Source organism: Lichenostomus cassidix, chromosome 1 (genome assembly GCF_008360975.1).
Source record: "Lichenostomus cassidix isolate B80296 chromosome 1, HeHo_3.0, whole genome shotgun sequence".
NCBI classification, from domain to species: Eukaryota; Metazoa; Chordata; class Aves; order Passeriformes; family Meliphagidae; genus Lichenostomus; species Lichenostomus cassidix.
In genome coordinates, this window is record NC_139479.1 from 41,667,150 (window position 1) to 41,693,125 (window position 25,976).

The following is a 25,976-nucleotide window of genomic DNA, read 5'->3' on the forward strand; positions in this document are numbered from 1 at the left end:
ACCCCAGATGCTGACAGCCCAGTGTAATCCCTCTTCTGCAGTCTGAAAGTGCCAGTTTTAAGACCCATACAAAAAGTGGAAGGCTGAGTATAAAATTATAAAGAAGAGATAAAAGCTACATAATTCCCTTACCCACGATATTTAGATTACTAAAACGCTGACATTTATTAGTGCTACATATTTCATACATTTTCCTTAGAGTTATAGAGGTAAGAGTTCACAATATAAATCTTTATTTTCTGTGTTAATTTTTTATTTGTTATGGTTTACATATAACCAGTAGAAAGCAGAGAAATGCAAATTGCTATTACCTGTAATTTTGTGATGCTTTTCTGAAAACAATCTTATTTTATTAAGTGTATCAATTCAATTTTGCATGTAGATAATACAAAGTCAAGCTATGTTTACAGTTATATCTGTGGAATTCAGTAGTATCACAAATGTCTGAAAGAAGGAGCTGGCCCATGCACTAATTTCCAGTCTGCCATTGCTCTGAGGCTAAAAATACCGTATTTGTTACAGCTTATTAAAGATATACATGACAAGCAACTTCTATGCTTCAGGATGATGCTGCTTTTTACCTTTTTGAAGGCCTGTTATTCCATATTTTCTTTCAGTTGATGAAACTGTGATGTTTTTTAATATAAAGGTGAAAGACATGGGTTTCATGAACACTTCTGTCTGCCAAAAAGCAGGGATGTTAATAGAGATGAACAATATTTTTAACAGCCAGCACAAAGGTGTTAGCTATAGATATAAATAAAATGAACTGAAAGTAAACAGGAAAGCACATTCTATACAATACCAATCCCCTGAAGACAGATACAGGGGACAAAGAAGAGAAATGACTCATGGTAAGGCACATTGATATATGTATTGGGCAGTATGTTTTTGCCCATCAGCAAAAGTGATCTGTTATACACTTTCATGTGTGGCATGTGTATGAATAAAATCCAACTTTACTATGGTTTTTTTTTTAAATGGCCATATCCTGCTTTAGATACTGAGATGTGAATTATACTTGCACATAATGCAGTTGTGAAAACAACTTTGTGTTATGTTTTATGTTATTCAAGTGCTTTGTTGTCCCTAATGTTGTGCCCACCTGCTATAAATGTGTGGCTAAAATTCCGTGAGGACTTTGGCCATGCCATGCCATGCCATGCCATGCCATGCCATACCATACCATACCATACCATACCATGCCATACCATCCATTGCACCAGCGGCATTGTCTTTGAAGATACAAGGTGAACTGGATCAAGGAGATCCTTTGAGTCAGAAATACCCTGACCAGTTTCACTGTGTGATCCTGTAAACTGTTGTACCAGCTCAAATGGGAGAGAAAGTGACATTGAGAGAAGCAGGAAAATCAGAAACTGCCACAGAGAAAGACCTCCATGTGACTTGCATTCAAGAGAGTAACAATTGATTTGGACTGCTTGACAAACCTGGAGAGACTTCGTTGTGACACCTAAATTAGGTATGCACGGCAGGTGATCTTAGCACAGCCCTCTGCACTGTGAGGGGTGATGAGATGCATCGACCGAGCTCTCCCAGCCACAGAAGCTCAGCATGAGCTTCCTTCTCAATGTGAACTGGAAAAGAGCCTCATGGGCTATCAGGTATACTTTCTCTAGTATTTCACATTAAAAAGTTCTTAAATAAACCAAAATATAAAGTCTCTAACTGACAGATACACAAATTTTGTCCGGCAAAATTAATTCATGTGTCACTGGAAGAAAGAATTAAGAGTTAGAACTTAATTAATATTTTGCTGAGATTTTTCAAAAAGAAAATCTGGGCTTTACAAGAGTCACAGTAGCTTTTTTAGTATAATATAGTTAGAAATAACTTTTATTTTACTTCCTATTATAATCAGTTGTGACTCAGAGTACATAGAAAACACCATTTTCTAAATAAGATTAAAGTTTACACAATTATTTCACAGTAAAATTGAATATTAAAAATAATAAATATAGCTTCAGCCACATATTTTAATTAATTATCCTGAGAAGTTGACATGGAAATAAAAAGGTTTATTTGAAATCTTCAACAGGTTAATCTAAACCCTGTTATAATCTGAACAAGAATATTCTTTTAGCATATAAACATACAGGTACAGAGAAATAAAGAAGTTATATGTGTATTATATCTATCCATAGAAACAGAGAATTACGAAGATAACCTTTTACATAGCTGTAATTATGCATTATCTTTTATTAGTCATAAAAGGAGCAATGATATTTGTTTCTCAAGGAAACAGGTGCTTTTGTTCTCTTTCACCAGCTACACATAGGAAAAGCTGTCACCTTGAAATGTTTGTTTAAATTGCTAGGACATTAGTTATGAGAATAAGTACTCCAGTACCTTTTTCCCAGGAGACACAAGTACATTTGAAAACACAGGTACATCTAAAGAAAATAGAAATGGGCAGTCAAAAATTATAGAATCCTTAGGTTGGGGAAGAACAGTAAGATACTGGAGTCCAACTGTTAACCCAGAACTGTGAAGTCCACTCCTAAACCATGTCCCTAAGTGCCACATCTACATGTCATTTAAATATCTCTAGGGATAGTGATTCCACTACCTCCCTGGGCAGTCCATTCCAATGTTTAACAACGGTTTCCATGAAGAAATTCTTCCTAGTATCCAACCTGAACTTTCCCTGGCACAGTAGAGGCTGTGCCCTCTCATTCTGCTGCTTGTTGCCTGGGAGAAGAGGCCAACCCCCACCTTGCTACACCTCTTTTCTGGTATTTGTGGTGTGATAAGGTCTCCTCCAAGCCTCCTTTCCTCTAGGCTAAACAATCCCTGCTCCCTCAGACACTCCAGACCCTTCACCAACTCCTTTGCATTTCTCTGGACACACTGTGGCACCTCAATCTTTCTTGATTGACCTTGGGCTTCCTGAAAAAACAGTGATGGACAATGACCTGAGGGCTGTACCTGGGGACACAGCAGACTTCCCTAAGAAATAGGTGTGTGCAGCATATAGGGGCTCTCTTGATCTCAGGGTAGGAGAAGAATAGCTTGATTTTACCAAATAAAAATATGAGTTTCTGAAATGTTTTATTTTTTAGAATTATTCTTTTATTGGAATTTTATTGTAAGTAACCAGACTGTCCCCTAAGAAATTATTCCTTACAAAGCTCTCATACATTATGATTGCTATCAAAAAAGAAAACGTACTCAGGCCAGTAACTCAAATCCAATAGTGGTATCCGTTGCAAATTTAGTATGATCAGCTTTTGAGTGAGTGTCTCCCTGAGAAACAGTGCACTTCGAGTCAAGCATTCTGGCTTTAGACAGTAACAGCTACAATACATGAGGAGATTATTTAAAAGAAAGCAAAGCAATGCAAAAATCTCATTCACCAAATGTTCTGGGAAATATGGAGAAGATTTAGACTGTTAAAAATGCTCAAGTATAAACAAATGAAAGGAAACAGAGGAAACAAGACCTACATGTAAATTCTGAGGTCATCTGGGGAGCTCAGAGGCAGTCCTGTGCATCCCGTATGATCTGATGTCAGTAAAACCTTCTGCATGCCCAGGCAATTGACCCAGAGTGACTCCCATACATACTGCGTACTGCTCACCATTTCATGTGGATAAAGGTAGTTTTGCACTCTATTGCCACAATCTCAAATCTACCTTTTTTTTTCCTTTTTCTCATCTTGATTTCTCCAAAACATTCTGCATGTTTCTGCTCAGTGCTAGTCCTCTTTACATTGTGTGCTTTAGCACAACAACATTGGTAATTTTCTTTGGTTTTTTTCATCCCACCTTCCAAATGTGGAGCTGTAAAACACTCTACATGTTTCCAGTTTCATGCAATGGTACCCCCCTTGCAAGGTGGGTAATATTAGGACAGATTGCCAAAGAGCCTTGCCTCCCTTCTCCTTGCTCTGACCTTTTATATACTTTTTTATATATTTTATATACTTCTTTAAGGAACTGGAATATTTCTTTGTAGCATGGTAGATTTAATGCAAGAATCTTGATGCGGTCTGGCAGATGTATGAGTCTGAGCAATGATGTGGAGTGTGTGGTGATGTCAAGAGATAGATGGAACAGGAGGGTGAAGGAGATATCATGGCTGAGTAGTGACTGAGAAATCTCCAGATCTGCCACTCTTATTCATATTGCCACTGGGCTGCTCATAAGTGTCTGGGAAGGAGCTGCCTAATTTTCTGCTCGAGAAGGAATCTTAGAAATTATTCTGTGTAGGTACAGTGTTGAAGATAATGGGAAAAGGCCAAGCAAAACAAAAAAGAGGAGTAGCACAGACTAGAAATTCTAGAGGCTTTCACAAGACTAGAGGCTCGTGTTTCCAAGATTCTACAGAATAAACTACTATTTCTTGACTAACTGCCTTTGTAAGGTCTTGAACAACACAAAAAAGTTAGGAATGGAAAAAATGTGCTTCAGCATATAAATAAAATTCTAAGTAATTAGTAATAGTGGGGATTTTTTTCTGCATTTCCATGTCTCCTTTTCAAAGCTTTATTTCATTTTCATTGAAGTGACTGAAGCTGGTCATTGTTAAAAAAAAAAGTTGCTGAACTGGATTGATTGCTAGTGTGAGTTGACATAACAAAGGAAAAGAATGAAATCACATTTTCTTTCCCTGAATTACCAGTGTCATAATTTAAGTGTATGCTGAGTAAACAAGACAAGTGAATTTGAAAGACTGATTTATAAAATCTGCAAAGGAAAAAAAACAGGTCATGCAAAATGTATAGACTGGTACACATATCTATTAATAATATTTATCTGGGCATGGAATTGCCCATAGGAATGTTCACTTGCTTTTCTAACTTTCATATCTGTTTACCTATTTGTTATACTGTATATAATAGTGTGTGTTAATGGTTAACAGATACATTTGGGAATAAGCATATTTATGTATGTTTCTTTATATTAGTCTCATATAAGAGTAACTTTTTTAGTCTAGGAAGAGTTCTATTTTTTTCTCTTGTAAAAGACTGTAAAGGAGAAATAACTACCAAATATTGTTAAATAATTTCTGGTGAAAATGACATGGGAATTAGTCATGGTAGAATAATCAAATTTTGTAATAGTAATATATAATGTTCCATTAGTACTGTGGAACACTTTTGCTTGCTTCATTTTATGAAGCATAAGAACTCAAGCTGGGATTCTTGTGATTCAGATTTGCATTCATGTGTCACCACTGCAACTAGGTATCTAAGCTACCAATAATAGTGATGGAGGTTTGGTTTGTGATTCATGGACCCACATGTGAATGTCTAGGTCTATTTGAGATAAAGAAGGATGTCCCACTTAGCTGCCAGATTCCACTCCCCATCACTCCTATTTAAGAAAGCCTCTGGAACATCTCATAAGTCCTGCATCATATATGCCAGTCCCATGAGGATGTCTTGGACATTCCAAGAAACCTTAGGTAGCATCAGTCACCTGTTTTTGAGCAACTGAGTTGCTTTCTTAGGTGTCTGTCTTCATGTGAGCTGAAAAAGACACAGGGCTTCACTGACTGTGTTGACAAAGGGTCACTTGCCCAGAGAAAGACCTGAGGCCATTCAGAACAGTAGTGGACATCAGGTGAGTTTTTCTAAGCATCACAACTGGCACTCGTTGGTATTTTAGCAATTGAATCCAATGACTACAGTTACAACTTAGAGATATAGAGCACATATGTAAATATCTGTGTGTAGACATACAGGTTAGGATACCTAACTCCAACATTGAATCTTAACCTTGCTGTTATCCCTAGATAAAACACAGCTATCATACACATATATAGTATCTAATATATAGTCTTTCTGAATGATAAAAAATAATTCTGAATTCAGAGGGACCCTGCCAGACTGAAGAGTTGGCTTGATAGGAATCTCAGAAAGTTCAAGAAAGGGAAATGCCAAATCCTCCTCCTAGGGAGGAATAACCCCATTGCCAGTACAGCTTGGTGCCTGCTGGGTGAAAAGCAGCTTTGCAGAGAAGGACCTTGTGGTCCTAATGAGCACCAAGCTGAAAAAGAGCCCACACTCTGCCCTTGCATCAAAGACAACCAGCCACCTTCTGGGCTGAATTAGGAAAAATGTCAGCAGGTCAAAGGAGGTGATCCTTCTCGTCTGTTCCGCACAAGTGAGATGCAGCTACAGTGCTGTGCTTAGGTCTGGGCTCCCAAGGACAATGGCAGGAGAGACATGGACACAGTGGATGGATTCCTGCAAAGGGCCATGAAGATTTTTAAGGTGTGAGAACAAATCTCATAAACGGAGTGGCTGAGACAGCTGGGTCTGTTTGGCTTGGAGGAGAGAAGATGCAGAGAGGGTTCTTATCAAAATCTAATAAGCGGAGTAAAGAAGATGGAGCCAAACCATTTTCCATGGTGCCCAGTGACAGGACTCAGTGGGGACAATGGGCAAGAGATGCAAACTGAAATACAGTAAATAATATTTAAATGTAAGAAATAAAATGTCTGCTAGGAGCTCTCAAGCACTAGAACAGTTAGCCCAGGGAGACTGTGGAGTCACCATCCTTGGAGACATTCCAATACCAACTGAACTTGGCCTTAGACATCCTGCTCCAAGTGAGTCTACTCTGAGAACAGGGTTGGTCTTGATGATCTCCAGGGACCCTTTCCATGACTTGGTGGAACTTTTTAAAATTGCTTTTAAGAGAAATATTATCATAGACAATTTATTTCAAACATAATATATTATAAAAGTAAACATGGTTTTGTGTGACTATACAGGTGTTTAAAAAAACACAGATAAAATATTACACTAAAAACTTAGTTAGTATTCAGGCTAAGATCAGTGGTTGATCTTATACAAGACACCATAAATATTGCTATATTCACCAGTTTCCTTATTCCAGGCTTGTGAGTGGAGATAAATAGATGACAATGAGACACATATATCAAGCCAGAACTAAGCAGTTACCAAAGAGTGAGAAACAGTATTACCAAACTAATCAGCATAAATGTCATATAATCGACCATTGCTGTACATCCTGCTCCAGTTGTGTCTAAAGTGCTGCCATCATTGGTCTGATGGATTTGCTTTACGTCACTGAGGTTCGTCTTGTCTGGCATCCCTGCTGAGACAAATAAGAAAATACAGTATGATGCATGCCTTGTCACTACTGGCAACATATTATAGCTTGAACACATTTAAATATACTCAGTACACAGACTGACACAGTTTGGTTTCCAGTTCTCATGTTACTGCCAAATTCAAACTCCTTTATAATTGCATCTAGAAACATGCAGTGTACTATATGGCTATTCATCGTTGAAAGCAGTTCTGAGGTCTGCCAACTCTGAACAAAGTTGTTCTTGTAGAAATATATCTCAACAAACATTTGCAGACTGAAGTGAACAGTTTTGCAAGTCCCTGTAGTACCTAAAAGTCCACTGCCCACATCTTTCTTGGATTTGAAGAAAAAAGGAAATAATTTAATGTGAAATTGCTTGTGTCTGGGTCCCAATATTATTGCAAAATAATGTATAACTCATGGAAGACATGCAGCAAAATATAGTCATTACTAAATGAAACTTCCATTTTGGCACAATTTAAACTGACTTTACAACATTGTAAGGAAAAATTCTAAAGCTAACTTTAAAAAGGAACTCTTTTACTGAGTTCCCAGTTGAATATTTGTACGTTTTTTGGTTTTTTTTTACCAGGGTAAATATTTCTCCACCTCAAAACAGTACGTTGTATGAAACAAGGATGTAATCATCTGTTATATTCCTCTGCCTGGTTAAACATTGGAAACAGGTCTTGGAGCCACACTGAAATTTGATAGCACTGTCAGCTGCTTGTATCTGCTATGCATGCTTGTAGACTAAATGTCTTATCCCATATAATAACTTGTGGCATGCCACTATCAATCAAAATTAACAAGTCTAAATTCAGTGTTATTACATACAACAAATATTGACATTGTAATTACACCAAGACTGAAAAAAGCTTCATATAAAGCAAAGTCAATATTTATGTAATTAGGTCAATACATATATAATTCAGAAGGTAAACTCTACTGCTGGAACAGCAGCATTAGAAAGAAACTCAGCTCTACTGAGCTGATATATTGATTTTACAGTCTGAGTTTCTGCATTAGTATTCATTGTTTAGGTGCTTCTTTCCTTTCTGTATCATTAGGAAAGATGGACAAACTAGTGAATCCTTTTTTTTTTTTTTTGTTATTCAAAAGGACTATGATGGAGTACAAATATTTTAGTCATGGTGTTATCTTCTTTGTTAAACTGATTTAACAGAAGTTGCAGAGGATAGTCATTCTTAAAAAGAACAACTTTTTCTTCGTGCTTGCATTAGAAGTACTCTTTTCTCTAAAAGCAACTTGAAAGCTGCTTTTTGTGAACTTGTGCTCTATGTACTCAAATATCCTTCCTGCAGCCTTGAAAAGAAGCATTAAAGGAAGAGTCAGCTAAAGTCAAACATGTTGTCTGAATATACCTGCTGGATGCTGTCTGAAAAAAACCTTCTAGAATGAATTTGTCTTTGCTGCTGTACTAAGTGGTGTACACTGCTATTTTGTGGGGATTTATCAATCTGGTTCTCTTGCCTGGAATTTGTGAAAATTAGCTGTATGAGTACAATGCAAGCGAACATACAAGAAGGAAGAGTGACAACATATTGAGAAGGAGGGAATACAACTTTTCCTCCTCATGTACCTTCAGTAACCTCACTACAAAAACAGCAGTCACTCAATGCTTCATTGAAAGTATTTTGAGTGGATCATTGCTACTAAGGGATTTTTTTCAGGGAAGTTTTTTTAAGTAGAACAATAGAAAAAAAAGGGTTTGTATAATTTCTTCAGAGTTTCAGCAAGGTTTTCTTATATTTAAAAAGACTAATTTCAATAGATGGTGAAAAATTCAAGTCTTGCTTCCACAACAAAGCAGTCCAGTAAGTGCTTTAGGTATAACAAAGTAGATTTTCCCCAACGTAATTACAGATACAGTTTGCTGTCACAGTAGTGGAAGATGTGGCTTTATGCAGGATATCAATTATAAAATCTAATTAACATAAAAAATGAAAAATATTCTTAGATGTTGCAGTTGAAGAAATAACCAGCTTCAGCTGAAAGTGTTTTGAATCTGAAGACAATATGACTAGATATTAATTAGTTACTGGACATTCAGGTGTAATTTCTAGTGAAAATTTAACTTACAATATTATGGAAAAATAGAGATTTCTTTTGATGGGAATTTTTAAATTTTCTTTCCAGACTCAAATTAAAACTGTAGACTTTGGAAGTTCCCATGAAAACAGCATTAATAAAAAGTGTTCAAATCTACCATTATATTTTCCTATGATCAATCAAAATGCCATAAATCATTAAATATTACCTCTGATGTAAAATTAATAGACTTATAATTGTAGTGTAATCATACAGCAAACCTTTCACCTATTCAGCCCCATAGGTCTATGCCACAACTTTGACTTTATTGAAATAAGAAGCTCAAAAATATGTGTAGCTATAATCTGGTGAAAAAAAAAAAAAAATCACTGAAATGAAGAACACTCTTCAAAAATAGCCTAATTGAACAGAACTGTGCTATGTTGTTGGGGTTCTAATAAGTATAACTATAGATTTAATTCCTACGCCTAGGCTATGCTCTCTGTTTAAATTAGTAGGTTCTGTTGTCCATTATACATCAGGATTTAAACATATATGCCACCTTCCATGTATTGTAATCAGTAACAGAAGATATCCTTTCCTTTAAATGAATATAATTTTCACAGTTCACAGCATACTTGCAATGAAAGCTATCCAAAAATTTGTAGCAGAACAGACCAAAAATAAAGCAAACTTGTTTGGTTTTAGTCTCCTCACATGTCTGAAGTTGGAATTATGTTATGGAAAAGGCATTTAAGTTTCCCAAGTATTTCAAATTATCTGTGATAAATGTCTAGTTTAGATTTAAAATCATACTAGAACTAATATTTTGACTGGAAAAATGGTAAAATTCAGAAGTCTCAGCTGAGAGTCAGAGGGATTTTTTTCTGATGAAAAGTTATAACTTCAGCAGAGCAGAAGATAAATACATTGGGAATTAAAATCCAAATATAATGTTTGCATAAGTCTACGTAAAGAAAAGCTGACATTATCACATACATATCCCCAGCGTCAGCTCTGGAACTCTGTAAATAGTTGCAGTTTAAAGTATTGTCCTGCTCTGGTTTAGAAAAAAACAATCAATAAAAGAATTTCACCAAACATTGTGATTAATATTACAGTACGTCCTTATAGTATAACAACTACAAAGTATTTCTAAAGCTTTTTAACATGTTCTAAACATATTTAAAGCTTGTGAGAGGTAATGGTACTGCAGCTTTGAGACCTGACCTGTTGTGTTCTGCAAAATACCTACAGCAACAATGCAATTTCTTTCCAACATACAGCAAGAACCTTTAGCCTCAATTTGAAAAGTCAAACCTAAAGGCATGGGAGATTTTCATTCGACATGGAGGTTTTCTACTGAGGTTGTCAAAATATTACAGAAATGGGCTATGACTTTGGAGCAGTAGACAATTGCCTACCAAGGGCCATGTATGGACTTTAATACATTTAAAGGTTTTAAATGGAACATCCTGTGGACAATGGCCTACTTTGAAACCAAACCAGAAAGGGTTTGTGTGAGAGCAGTCTAACCTCAACCATCTTGCTGTATTATCTTCTATTCACTGAGAGAGAGTTGCTCAGTGGTAACAGAACTAACACAGGTTTTCAAGGGAAACTGAAGGTGCCAAGTAAGCTTCTGTAGATATCACCTTGAACACAAATGCAGACAAAGATTTAGAGAAGAGGAAGAACTGGATTTCTCTTAGTGCAACATTCTTATGATATATATACAATAAATAAATAAATAAATAAATAATACAGCTTTTATTGAACTGGAATTGTCTACAAGCCTCAAATATGAGGGAAAAAGTTAAGTAAGGATGGAACAGTATTTCAGATGGGGAAAAATGTGGAATATTATTTTTCCAGACAGCACCTTGAAGTTGTAGGCAAAGTCCATTATTAGAAGAAAAGAAAATTATTTATATCATATGCAAACAAAATTTCGGGGTCTTTTAAAACATGAACATTGGATTAAAACACTGATAAATAGCTGAAATTCTGTCCCTAGATTTATGAGAAAGGTTATGAAGAAGCATTAACTTATTTTAACCATAAAAAAAGAGAAAAAAGTGGGAAAAATAGTATTTACTTTACACACCTTACCTTACATTTTCATTTCATAAATTGAAATGACATAATAGTTCCCAAAACTTTTTATTTGATTGTCTGATCTTTTGCCATCTGGAACTTTTAAAACTTCTAGTGGGTGTCTCCTCCTAACATTTTGACTGGAGGTTTTTTTGCCAGGGTTTATTCCTAGATACCCAATATCATGAAAATGTTTTAAAATATCATTTTAAACATGTTTATGTTAACTAAATCACACAGCTGTGCTTTAATACCTCAGAAGTATTTCAGTGCATACATAGTGGTTCCTGTGAAAACTTCCACTTGCTACTTTAAAAAATGTTTATATCTATTCCTCTACTGAACAGTAACTATATGTGAGAAAAAAATACTGTGTATATGTCAGATCATTCTGCTGCTAGTGTATTTAAGCCATAACTCTTACAAATGTCACAAAATACTTATGAGTATCCAGTGCTTAGAAGGAAAAGTAGAAACAATGGACTACCTCTATTATTATCATTCAAAGGCTCTTCCATGTAAAGTTCATCTGATGTTGGCCATGAAGTCTCAATGAGGGGAAGAAAAGATGTGTGAAAACATACTTATGAATGGTACCTGGCAAAGAACTAATTTATGGAGGCCACTTTTGGGTTTTTATGACTGTATCTATATTTGGAAACCTAGGGGATGTCCCAAAACAGAAATCATATTCTATATGCCCTTCTTATAGTACACATATAGCAGTGCACATATTCACCCTTTCCAGGAAATCTGTTTTTACGATTTAGTGCAACTTTTGCCCTCTCCATTACATGGCTTAAGTGAAACAGAAAAGAGCAGTGTCATTGAAATGGGTGACTGAAGAGGTTCCTCCCAGCCTCAACAATTCTGTGATTCTATAAGGGTTAAATACTTTTAAATTCAGCTCTAGTTGTGAACAAACAAAAAACCCCACTGGATTTCATTAATACATAGTACAGAGGGAATGAACCTACATTGTTTTGCCATTCTTTGACTACATAGTGAGAGATAGATTAGATATTTTTGCTGAGAATTTAGTCAGGAATCAAGCTGGTGAGAAATGCATCTTTGCTTTATTTTGTATAATTTTCATTTAATGAAGGAGAAATTAACACTTTATCCACAGAGGTTAAGGAAATTTGAAAATTTTCAAGCATTTTTCCAGAAAAACTTTGGGGATCTGTAGGCTTTACTTTTAAATAAAAATAAATTATACAGCATTGCACATATGTTTGCCATATATGAACTATAAATCAGCTTACTCAGCCGAATTTCTTAATACTTCAAATTTTTTCTTTCAGTGAAGCTCCATTTGCTGCAAGATTCATGAGAAAAGAACAGAGCATTCAACTTTATTCATTTAGAACAAATAAGACTTTTTCATTATGCAACCTATTGTTATATGAACATATAAGTGTTGCCCTACCAATGAAACCAATGAATTACTCAGAAAACAGCTTTCACAGATAACAAAAGTGCATGATGTAAAATGGTGTTTACTCCTATCAACTTGTGTCTTTCTATTAGGTCTAAAATCTTAATTTGGGTACAATCTCATTTCGTCAAAACTTTGTACCAAAAATTAACAGATTTTGCCAAAATAGTAATGTCTCTGCTTCACTATTTGAGTCTACCTGTGACTGCTGCTGGATGTTTCGAGGTGGGAGGAAAATAAATATAGTGAAAAATGAAAATAATCCACCCACTGGCACCCCCAACACCCAGTATCCAGTGATTAATGTGTGTCTTGGAGCATGGGGAAATTGATTATCTTCATAAAGTAGCGTGATTGATTCTCACAATTCTCACAAAGTCTTCTACAGCCACTTTGCCTTTTGCAAGAAGGCACCAAACCAAAAGCAATGAAAAACCAAAATCAAAAGAAAATCCAACAAGCTAAAAATGTGCTTACACTTTCTCAGTTGTTTGAAGTCACTTTTAAATATGAAGGCCAGAGTCCTTCAACTACATTGATCAAAACCAAATCAGTACACTCTTTTTAAAATCACACAGGAGCTCATACTTCAGCAGAGCAAAATTTCCTTTGTTTGCTGTGCTGTTTACAGGGTTCAGTTTGTGACAGGAATGTTAAGCCAAGGGTAAGCACCACCCCGAATGCAGCATAAAGTAGCATTATATTGATGCTGAAGTGGTGAGCTTAAGAAAATAATAAGAGGTGGTATGCAAGGTGCAACTAATTCCACGTAGTTTTTGATATCTGTAGAGTCTACATTTCCTATAGAGTTAATTTTGTTAAACATAGCTTCCTACAGACATTTTAGGTGTAGGGAAGAGAGGTATCATACTTGTCATACAGCTGCTTCTCTAAAACCAGCCTGATTCTTTTAAAATCCTTTAAGGATGTCTTGGGCATCTTAGAGCATCTCCAGTGACTTTTGGCACTTCTATTTAGACAATTGAATCAAAGTTAGTTACTGCAGCTTGCATTACAGTGGATGTAGAGAAATAAGCAAATGAAGAAGAAGGAAGTGGAATACTCAGAGGTAGATATTTCGTCTGAATTTGAACAAACCCTACATTTAGCCACATAACAGTTCAACACTGAGTAACCAGTGAATGTTTTCCAACCTACCTACCACCATGCTTTATATTGGAATGTTTTCCTACCACCTACCTAGGGGGTTTTCCAACCCCCTACCATCGTGCTTCATATCTTTGATTGAAAACTAAAACTAAATGTAGAATCATGTAGCTGTGGCAAATGGATTACATTTTAGAAATGCTAGGTAGGAAAATAAAAAAATAAATAACAAAGTGAAATATTGATCAAGTTCATATTTTTTCACCTGTAGTAGTACATTTTCACTATTACTCCTAAACCCCTGCCTTTAATCAATTTTGGTTACAGGATCTGGTGTTGAAGGGCAGGATCAAGGGCTGCATACTGCCATGAAAATAGTCAATATCTGATGTGTGCAAACATTTATGAGAAGCCAGTACTTCATGAAAGTGTCTCCTGTTACAGTACAGAAAGCGTCATTGCAGCTGCGTTTACATAGTTAAATATATGTCCCAGAAGGAGATCCTTCAGGCAAAGTGGTGTTGAGTGGCTTATGCCTGCTGTACTCAGGGACAGCAATACCTAGAACAAACTGCTAAACAAATCTCCTCTACATGGTACAATGCCTTGCATCTCTTTTAAGCCACACACAGCGATCTCCCAGGCTCAGAGATCCAGTCATCAATTTGTTTGTTTGTTTTTAGTTCAAAGTGTCCGAAATAAATACAAGGGCTGCGCTGCCACCCACCAGGTGGTGTTTTTTAACATGAAACTGAAGGAACGTGTTACAAGCTCTGGGATATGATATCCAGGCATGGGAAAGTGTTCTGAAAATAAAAAGTCTGCTTTTGAGGGACTCTGTAGGGCAGAGAAACCCGAGCCTTCAGCCGTCTGGTTTGTGTTGCCTTTTGGAAGCAGTCCTTGGAATGAATTATCCACAGAACTTGAAGTTTATTTTGGAGTGACCAAGATCTTTTCCCTTAATGATCAGCCATGGAATGTCCAAATGTCCATTCAATGTGGGTAAGAAGAGCTGAAACCAGGACACAACTCACAAACTAAATTACTTGACAACATAGACACAGCCAATAAAATCATTTAAATTTGGAGTGTTGCCTAGTATCATGGGAAGATTCTATACTCTGATATAAAACCTAGCACCAAATTATCAATGTCTTCATAAGTCTCACCCCTGAATTTGGCCGGACATTTCTTTTAGTGAAATGCAGTCATTGAGTTTTCATGGCTGCTCCTTAGAAAAGCAGCCCATGAAATCTGTATCAGATCCCAAGAACTCCGTATGAGTACCAAAAAGCTGAACCTGAGCTCTATGCCGCAAGCTGATGTGGAACAGGGAGATCATACTCACTTAGAAGCCAAGCCAACTGCATAAATACTGTTATAAAGACATTTGCTGTTATATGTAAGAGGTACTTATTTGGAGGAAATAATTTTATGTAAAATCTTCCTTTTTTAACTTTGTCTGTCCTATCATTGTAATAATACACAAACCAACACAAATAGCAATTTTAACTGTACAGGGAGTATCAAGATGTAAGTAATCTCACATACAAACAAAGGAATAGTATTACTGTTACTGTTAGAAAGCAATTAAGAAACCTGCCTAATGGCATTTGCTAAGAAAATTCTGCATGGTTAACAATATATTAGGAAATGAATCTGACATATCATGTTTAACTGTGCATATTTTATGAAATCTGTATACACAAGAAATAGAGTGTAACCAATGATTTTAACATAAGTCTGGCAAGTAATTTTAACTAGAAGAGCAGCAGACATTTAGTCTCTAGTCCAGTATTTGAAAGTTTTCTTTCAAAACTGACAGTGGCATTTGTTTCACATTATACCTTAATGAACTCAGTATTTCCATTGAGAAAACAAAGCTTTTATGAGGTAATGTAACACAAACAAATGGTGTCACAAACCAAAACATTTCCATTTGTTTCACATTCTTAAGAATTGGAAAGTGATAACATTATTTGTTGAAATAGCTAATAGTACTTTTTTTACTTGTAGGTCAGTTTTAACATAAATAGCATATATGTTAAAACTATATTGCTAAAATAGCAAGTATTAGGTGTCTAAAAAACTTGGGTTTATTTTCCATACAGAGACAAAACATAACTATGTCTGAGGTAGAGACAACCACAGTAACCTTCATTAGATCTATTCCTACTGCTTTCTTGGGCACTAGCTTCCAAATCCATGTTCATTATAAGACATGTTCATTATAACTTCAAGGCTCTAGGGTGCTGGAATCAGCATTGCCAATAATGCCTGTTTTAAATGAAGAAATCCATCTTTTCAATCCGTTTCACTGTTGAAGGAGTTTTAACCTTTATCATTAACCTATGCAAAGGCTTTGTAATCAATAGAAAATTAAAATAAGGCTAAAGTCCCATAAATCAGACTCTGTAAAAGTAAGCAAATTCTTCATTCTCTGAATTTTCATCTGATTAGTTCTAGTTCCCTTCCTATGAGTCAGATGTCCTATATAAATTACTGTCCTTTGAAACGGTTTACCCATGATTCTTTTATATTATTTCTTTTTTTCATTTTGCTGTCAGAGATTTATAATCAGCAATTCTAGTTTATACAAAAATACCATATAGAAGGCACAGATGAATTTGAACTGAAACTCCTGAAAGTAATGTGTGAACTTGAGTTGAGAAAGGATGTTACCAGTTAGGGTTATTAAAAAAATGAAATATTTTTTCAATTTTTTTTAATCATTCAGATTCCCCTGATTTATGGTCCAATTTCACTGTAGCAGTTCATTATTCTACTGTTTGTCTGGATTCTGTTTCTAAAATGAAAGTAGCAAGAAAATAAAAATCATTAGTTTCTGGAAAATAAATCTGAACTAAAACAATTTCACTTGTCAAGATGTTCAAGTAACTTGGTAGTTTTTCAGGTCAGCCTACCTAGAATTCTAGTCATTCCACTGTCTGTAAAAAGAAACATAGCCTGTAGATTATCTTAATCCTCAAAATACTGATACATTTAGTAGCTCTTAAGCTTTGCTGAAAAGCAAACTTAATGACATATTTCTACAATTTAAAACTATTCAAAGGAGAACTTCTTACAGTCATTTCCTTATCATGTCTGCAGGTGGGAGATATTAAATTTCCCTGTTGCCATGTAGTGGCACATTTAGGATCCCCCTTGTGAACCTGTTCCCAAAGGTGAATGATCAGATCTGTGATTTTTCTTGATGAGTTGGTTTTACTGCACCTTGAGCTTACTTTTAGAGCCACTCCAGAGTGGGATCTGGTATGTGTTGGCAAGAGGAAGGAGGACCATGCTGTTATAATTTTGAAAAGAACTTAAACTGTCAGCTAATCATAACATTGTAAAGCACTGAGAAACAGACTGAGAAAATGTAAAATCTGCTGTTGATATCTGACTCAATCCCACATCAAAGATAACCTATAATAAAGGAAGTGTGGAGCAGTAAAGGTAGATGTCCTTTTCTCCATTCCTTCACTGTAAACAAAAGCACGCTTGTCTCTTTATAAATAAAAATGCAACCCAGAGATTCTTTTCAGTTGCTGCTTTCTCTTCCTCCCTAGGTTTACTTTTGATTCCACAAGTTTCAGCTCATATACTATGTTGAAAATGTATTAAATGTATAGGACTAAAAAAAATCTGTATTCTGATGTCTTCTTGGAAATTATTTTTCCAAGAAATCAGATTATGAAGTTTTAAAAAGCACATTTTTTCACAGAAATTTTTCCTCTCTGATTTTCATTTCAGAGAGATTTCTTTCTGGCAGAGCATTTCAATTTCTTTCAGGCAAGATGAATGTCAGTGATAAATTCTGAGGTGTTTACTGATGAATATTGATCTGCATCTCTCAGTGTGTTTAGTGTTATGAAATGCCATAGGAAGTCTTGTGTCTCAGTGCATCCCACAAGTACAAGAACTTTGAGCTGAAGTCACTAAACATAAATAGTTAAACATCAAAATATGTATCTCCTTTAAGTTCAGAGATAACCACTGGGTGATCCAAAGAACAAACCTGATCTCTGCAGCAGTTTTACCTCTCCCCAGGAAAGCTGGCTTTGCAGAATTCATATCAAGCTGCAGGTTTCACACAAATATACAGCTCCAATTCAGCAACACATGAATGGTGCTGCTTCTGTTTGTCTCCCAAGCATCCATCCCTGAACAGAAAATAAGTGCTGATCACCCCATGCTCCCACAGCCTAGCAAGGCTGACCATTGACTTGATTGGCTGTGGTTGACTGACTGGATGAAAGTAGTTACTAACAAAAGCAAGATATCAGTCTCCAGGCTAGCAGCAATGTGAGTAATGGAATAGCAGGTCTAAAGGCAACATGAAAGAGGAAAAGAAATACAGAGGAAAAAACTATTTCTTTGTTTTCCAGATTGGTAGTGTGGGCATTTGGGAAACCAAAATAAAAAGAAAACCTGTGTGGCTTCAAGAGTTTCTTCTTAAAATTATGTAAGCTGTGTCTGCTCCTTTCTTCTGACTCAATGCCCATCTCTTTTGCCTCACTTAATTAACCTAAATATAAACAAAGAAACAGATCTGCTCTTTCTGTTTAATTTGATAATTTAGATATATTTTCAAAACAGGATTTTAGTCACAACACATCTCTTCAAAGAGAACAAGAATACAGATGGATGAGAAACAGCTGAACTTTCACAGTTTAAGTTTTTAGCCTGAAGATATTGATCCAAGAGGGAAAGAATTGAGTAAATAATGGATGAGGGTTGAAAAGTGAAGAGAAGACAGAAAGGTGACCTCTATTTAAAGTAATTCTGTGTGGACTGTAAGTTAAAGACACTATAAGTTTGCACTTAAGTTGAGCTGTACAATTGTCAGTGAAAAGGTATGTCAAAATGCTAAAAATGCTTTTTCATGCATGGGTGAGCCACGGGAACTGAGGGCATACACTGTATCAACATACCAAGACCACCTCCTCTGCCACACTCCTGTTTCCTGGGAAGCATCAGTATGTGGCAAAAGAAGGGGAGATTATAACAGTAACCTTGGCAGACAACGTAGTCACCTTTTTCTTCTTTGAGTGAAAAGAGGGAAGATTGGAGTCAGACCCCAGAGAGTGCAGCAGAGAAAGTTTTGCCAGAAGCCCGTACCCAGAAGCTTAAAAATATATGCCAGACTACATGAGAGCAATAATTCACAGCCCTGAACCTCTGTGTTTGTTACCCAGAGTATTTTTTAAGTTGATGTCCCAAAACTGTCATTACTTGGGAATTAGTAGGGAGGGGAATCATTCCAGTGGAGTAAAGCCTGCATATGAGGCAGTTTAAAACAAGATAGCTCTCTGTGCCATGAAACTGCTTTTGATTTTAAACAGTCTTCTTCCAGAAAATGGCACCTGAATAATGAGATGACTGCTTCATAGACCACCGCAAGTTTGCTTTTCAGTCTGAAACTGAGGATTTGTGAGTTTAGGGAGAGATTAGAGGTCATGGCGTAGCTTTGAGTAACTGTTCAGAATGGAAAAACCAAAACCTGGTTCAAATTGCACCTGTTTCTAGCAGCACTGACAGTCCTGAAGCAAGATATCTTCTCAGGGTAATTGGATCTTTCTGTGTTCAGGAACTCCAAGTAGAAGCTCTGAAGAAAATTAGCATATGTGTAAAGTAAAGAATTAGAGTGTCTGGCTCCTAAAGGAAAAAAAAAAATTTGCTCTACAGTGGAAAAAGCCTACACCTTAGTAGTAAAAGTGAATTAATTACCTAGATCTTCTCTTACATACTCGTGTTAAAATAATTCCTTGTTCACTCTAAATAATTTGATTTTGGGAAGTTTAGCCAAATGAGTTGTTTGGTTTTTTGTTGGGTTTTTTTCTTTTAATTTTACCAATTATATACATATATTTAAAGGCTTTTGGCACATGTTGCCACCACTTAAGGTAGCAGCAATGGAAACATTAAGAAAAGTGGACTACTGAAGTAGTATCATCGTAATCTACAGCCAGTGTAAGAAGACCAAGACTGAACTTACATGAACTATATACTTGGCATGAAAAGATGGAAATAATTACATGAATAAACAGGCAGAATTGGAACAGAATGAATGAATGCATTCAAAAGCTAATGTAAGTTAAACAACAAAGGAAATTCTCCAAAAAATAGTTCAGCAGAAAAAGCAAATTAATTAAACCACTGAAAATGCATACTGCAGGTTTTTAAGAAGCCAATAAAACTATAAGTCTAAGAATGTCATGTAGGCTTAGGTGGTAATAATGACATCTCTTCCCTTGTGGTGTGCCCTCCTCTCATGTGCCCCCTCTTTTTCCCTAGTCTCATGGATGAATTCTATCATGTTATGCTTCTCCTCCACACAGGAGGAGTTCCAGGACATGTAAAGCACACTCTGGTCATGCTTCAGAAGTTTCCAGAGTCAGCAGGGAATTAGGGAGCAGCAGAGATTCTCAATGTGTGTAGCAGGGAGAAAGGTATCAAATTGCAACACCCTTCCAGACATCAGATCGTGATGGTGTCTCCTCGCTTTGTGAAGAAAGGTATCAGTAAACAGCTCTGATTTTTGGAGCAGAGCTGCAGCAAGGTGAAAGGTGGGATTAATGCTTCCAGGGGTTGCTGCTGTGTCTATCTGGGCACTGAGGGTGGCACTAGCACAAGCCATGACTGTGCTGGTGGGGTGCAGTCTCTAGCACCTGAGAAGTCCTGGGCTGCTGACAGAACCAGTTTCTGAGGACTGCTCAATCATACCAAGCCAAGTTGGGGTATTGAATCAGATCCAGGTCCATTTGGGAATACCAGTCAGGAAAAAGAGCAGGAAATGGGGCCAGAAACAGACTGAAGAAGAGGCTTCCTTCAACATCGGTTTGGGGCCATTCAGAGGACAGGACTAGAGATTGCTGTATCTACAGGACAGCTCAGGGAAGGTGTAGGTGCCCAGAAATGAGCTGCCGTGGGGCTCTTGGGTGAAGAAGGCATGCTTGGGAACCACAGGTGAGTCCAGTCAGGACCATCAAGACTTGTAATAGGGAACATGGTTAAGCCTCAGTAGCAGCTGTCTGAAATTAGTTCTTAATTTGTGCCATTTCCTCAGCACCCTCATCTTCCAAGGCATACCCTGAGGCCCCATCTGCTTTCTAGGGGGTTGCCTAAAACTGCAAAAGGTTCTTATTCCACTCATACCTCTGAATATGACACAGGCAACACAGTTTGGATGAGCAGTTAATGCAGTGCCCCTTACATGGCAGATGTCTCCCTCCATTCCTCCTGGTGCATACAGCCATCTCAGCCCTCTCCTGCTGCATTGCCAGCTGTGGGCCTGAGGAGAGGCAGGTGGTTATAAAGCCAGACCCAGGGGATTCCTGCTGGCATTGGGGGTACATGCCTGTAGCTGGTAGGGCACTCTCCGTGCAGGAATATAGAGTTCTATTGACTTGATGATTCCACCAACTGGGCAACAGAACACAATCCTGTAAGAAGATGCCTATCTATTTGAGCAAAACCACCATAATTCCCCATATTTATGCATAATAAAAACTGCTTTCAATAGCCTGTTTAGTCAAATGCATGCTGATGTTGTCACTGAACTGTGCACCTGCCACTTGATCCAATCATCCCATGCTGTAGTCTTTGCATTCCTCAAGCTTCTCTTTAAACTATTAAGTCTAAATCTGACTTACAGTATGACATGTCTTTCATTGAGATTAAAGACAGATGAATGTGTTGTAAATAATATAAAGCCTCTTGCTTGATTAATCCCAGACTTTTCCATGGGAACATCTTCCTTACTTCAAACCTTAAATTTTCTATTAAAAAATAAAGGATTGAGATAAGCCAAGACCATGCAGGCTTTTTCAAGTAAGGTTTTACACATACTAGTATCAAGCAGAAAGTTGTTGCAAACAAAATAAACCAAAAAAATCTCAATTAAAAAAAAACATAATCAGGAATTACATTCCTGTTACAATTTTTGGTTGGTGGAAAAAAATCTTAAGAATATTATTATATCTTAAAAAATTAGATATAATTAAAAATATTTTTTCTGGGAAAAACACTGTCTGAAAGATTGACTATTTTAAACAAATTGTGTAAGTTTTCTGCATTCTCAGGGTTGTATTTTTGCTTTCCATGACGCATTAATTATTACAAATATAGTAATAATGTCGTCCGTTTTTTAGTGCAAAAAAAGAAAAGTGTGGCATTTATAATGCTCAAAAATATCAAATGGTGTACACACAGTGAATAAAATTGCTAGAAATTACTGAAAGCAGAGATATCTTGCTGTTTAAACCTTTTATTGTCACAGTGATCAACTCGCCAGATGCAAACAATTTTTAGTGTCTTTCTCTGCATATGGGCTGTGGAAGCATAAATAAAGGAGATTTTCTCCACACAGGTGGTCTGATTTATAAATGGACAGTGAACAGCTAATATATTTTACACCATATATCAATAAAAATTCAAAGGAAGTATAATTAGGCATTTTTTTACTAATTGTAAGGACTGACTTAATTCTAAGTGTAAAAAAGCCCATTCTTTTACTTCTATATTTAGTGAATTGCAGCCTTGGTATTCTTTAAAAATCCATCAGTTAAAGGGATTTTTTCATTTAATTGGGTACTGTGAAAATTCAAGAATGAAGTATTATAGATGCATTCTATTTTGTCTTTTACTTAAAGTTGAATTTTATTATACACTTGAACTGCACCACCCAAAATAGCACATTAGAGACAGTTAGTCGGTCTCATTCCGATTTTTGTCTGACATGAAAAAGAATTGTAAAGGGGAAAATGGAGACACACAAACATAAATAATTATACATTCCTAAGCACATTTTCATATGACACATCTGGGCTGTGTATGGATACCTTGATACAGTAAAATTCAGTGGCCTGCATTATACTCAAAATCAGACTAAATGATCAAAATGGAATCCTTTCAGCTGTAGATTTAATAATCTATGTGCAGATTGAAATCCTCTTGAACTGGAATTAATACTTATTAGACAGGCTTGCACCTTATCTCTCCAAATGAAAACTCTCTAATTATAGAGAATCAGATATAAATAGTCACAAACAGGATAGCCTGAACTGGTGAACTTGACTTGTCCAGACTCATGAAGGTGGTTTCTAATTATTGGAGTATTTTGAAATAATTTTCTTTTTGAAAATTTAAAGTAATGCAGACATTTTGAGTATCTATTTTTTACCATAAATTTCTTACATTTACTCAGTTTGTCATATTTTGTTGAAATTTTATAATTTGCAAATGAAAATCATCTTTCAAAGATATATTGTTTATCATGAGACACTGTTTTGTCAGGAGCACTTTTGTATCAAAATGAATTCCTAAATTCTGGAGAGATAAAGTCCTGAAAATAGGGCTTTACTAGCTGAATGCTGACACTTACCTGAAGCACTACACTCAGCACTATCCAAGTCCCCAAGCACAACTTAGGCACTAGAAATTCTGTACCTTGTCTCTTCCCCATGCTTTGTATTCAGATGACATTTTTCAAAGTGTTCCTCTGTGCAAATACTTTCCCTGGAAATATATTGTACCTCTGGGAGTCCAGGTGATTTCTGCAGGTTCTTTATTGGTGATAAGAACCTGAGAAACAGATTATTAAATATGAGAAGCCTTCCTCCATGACTGTTGTGTCACTGTTCTACACCTTTCTGTCTATTTTTAAAGGAGTATCTTAAAATAGTTCATGGTTTAAATGTTCAATAACAGTATTAAAATTACAGCTAGGCTGTGCCCAGCATTTTTTGCCCTGTGGAGTGATTATGAAGGAAGGAAACAGAGCTACCCAAATCTGCATCTCTAGACCACATTTTCAACTTGTATAACAGAAGGCATGTAATTTATTATTAGTTTTAAAATATCTTTTCCAGTATACAGTGGTCCCAGTGTAACTGTGATTTATATTCTAGCCCAGGTTTTCTGAAACATTTGGCTCAAATTGAGATGCAACTAGAGGTGATCATTTGGCTTAAGAAGACTCATTATGCTAATACATATTTAATTATTTTAGAATTCCCAGGCATATTTCCAGATATTTTGAAAGTGAAAGAAACAACCACCTTCTTTATTAAAAAAAAATAAAATCAGGGTTAATATTAAAGATGTTATATATTAAGAAGGTGCAAGGTTAGCATCACAACCTAGTTTGCTCATATTGCATCACTTGGTTTAACTATGGCTACCCCCTACAACATTGTCCCTATAGAGAAGCATAAAAGCTATTTAGGGACATACTGCCCAAAATGTTTGTGTGACACTCAGGAGACTGAAAACCCAGAAATCCTAGTCCATGGTCCCTCTGCTTTCACAGAAAGACAAGAAAAGGCAAGCATGTGCCACCATGTCTACCATAAGATGGATTATATCCACTTTTGAATCTACCAGTGAAGGCAAGACTGGATTTACAAGGTCAGTGATACACTGGCTATCTCCAAGCACAAAATATGAAAATACTGAAGTTTTAGCAAAGCTTGCTTAGTGAAACAGAAAACTTGTTTTTTCAAGAGAGTTTTTAAAAAACTTTTCCCTATTACATCTCTTTTGTAGTTCCTTGCCAAATTCATTCTTTTTTGCACAACAATGTCTATTTGATATACAAGAATTATTAACAGCTGGTATTTGTTTATTTACTTATTTAGAGACTGAGTGTTTGCATTTTGTTTCGCATTGAGGACTAAACAAGAGAATTTCCTGACTATATTATTTCTATGAAATGTAAAGAAAAACTGAAAAGTTATTTTAAGAAAACTTTTATTTACATGCACTATTTATGTAAGTATTTATGAATAGGCGATATTGAAAAATAGTGCATTAAGAAGAAACATGGCCCTGAGTATCTTCTGTTCTTGAAATATTTCCAATGTCAAAAGCTGACTTCTCTCCAAGACTGGAATTCTTTTGTGATCTTTTAAAAACTGTAGTGTAGTAAAACTCAGTAATGTTTGGTGGTTTTCAGAATCCACTTAATTATTCAGAGAACAATTGTTTCAAAAATGTTTAGATTTTATCAAGTCTGCACTAATAATATCTAGATCGAGACAGTACTTTGTGTCTCTCTCTTACTAATGCTATCCAAACCACTAAAGTATCCCAAAGGGAGAAGAACTGGAAGAATTCAAAACTGTCATGAAGCAATTATTACTGGGCAGACTGCTTCATATGCATGTGTTCAGCACATCTATTTCAATTTGTTTCTGGCACGAAGGAATATAAAATTAAGGATTCACAAAGAGGAAGAAACAGGAATTATATTCAATGATTTCAAAGTAGGCAATAAACCAATTTATCCAACAGTACAACTACAGATACTTTCAACTGAATGTAATTATGTCAGAGCATCTGGAGGAAAATTCTCCAGGCAAGAGGGATTTCTAATATTTAATCCAGGTAATTGTGTAAATCCATGTATAACTTGACTTCTGGGAGTACACATGTACATTAAACAAATTATATACCTGTCTGAAAAATTAATATATTTCAGCAAAACTTTTTCCCATTTGTTTCAATTCTGACTGAATGTGGCTATAAACCCATTTTCAATACTAGTTCAATACAAAGAATACAAGTTTCATAGTTTTTCAGCTTAAAAAAATGCTACATTTTTGTTTGGTTTGAGGTTGGGTTTTTGGCTTGTTGGTTAGTTGCTTTGTCTGTGGGTTGTTTTTTTTTTTTTGGTTTGTTTGTTTGCTTTTTCTTGTGGGAGATAGGCTTTCAAATGCTTACAGATGAAAACTGATCAGGTCCTCTGCACAGCAGCAATCAGAGCAGGCTGCTGGGGGCTGGCTGCCCAGGAAGAGCATGAACAGCCCCAGCACTGCCTCCTGTCTGTGCCAGGTTGGTAATGGGGACAGGAGTCCATCCACACCACAAAACCCATACAAATTAAGGAGACAGCTGAACAGATGAACGGTTCAGAACTTCAGATCTTCAAAATAATCCCAGATAACGGGCTCAGTTTTGCCTAGAGCTCCTGAGCACTGAAGGCAACTTTACAATACATGATGAAGGTAGCCTAAATGGTAAAGTTGCCTTGGAGCCTTGACTACAGGACCCTGTTTTTAAAGCAATTTCTGAATAAAATGCAGGCATTGCAGGCTAAGGTGAACAAATTTCCAAAAGAAGGCTGTGTAACAGAGTGAAAATAATAAATTGGAATAATTCAGCTGGAAGATGTGTTTATCTACAAAGAA

The 25,976-nt window shown here is 36.2% G+C and overlaps 1 protein-coding gene across 5 annotated transcripts in view; it reads right to left on the reverse strand.

Annotated features, from left to right (window-relative positions):
• Positions 1 to 1,206: 1,206 nt before the first annotated feature.
• GPC5 (glypican 5) overlaps positions 1,207 to 25,976 on the reverse strand; it is a 602,821-nt gene continuing 578,051 nt past the window's right edge. For 2 of the 5 annotated variants that reach the window (XM_085057703.1, XM_085057755.1), the window contains one exon: positions 1,207 to 7,091. In XM_085057703.1, coding sequence (XP_084913829.1) covers positions 6,931 to 7,091 — 161 coding nt within the window. In that variant the 3' untranslated portion in view covers positions 1,207 to 6,930. The remainder of the gene's footprint in view (positions 7,092 to 25,976) is intronic. The other 3 variants (XM_085057712.1, XM_085057731.1, XM_085057739.1) reach the window with 3 other exon arrangements.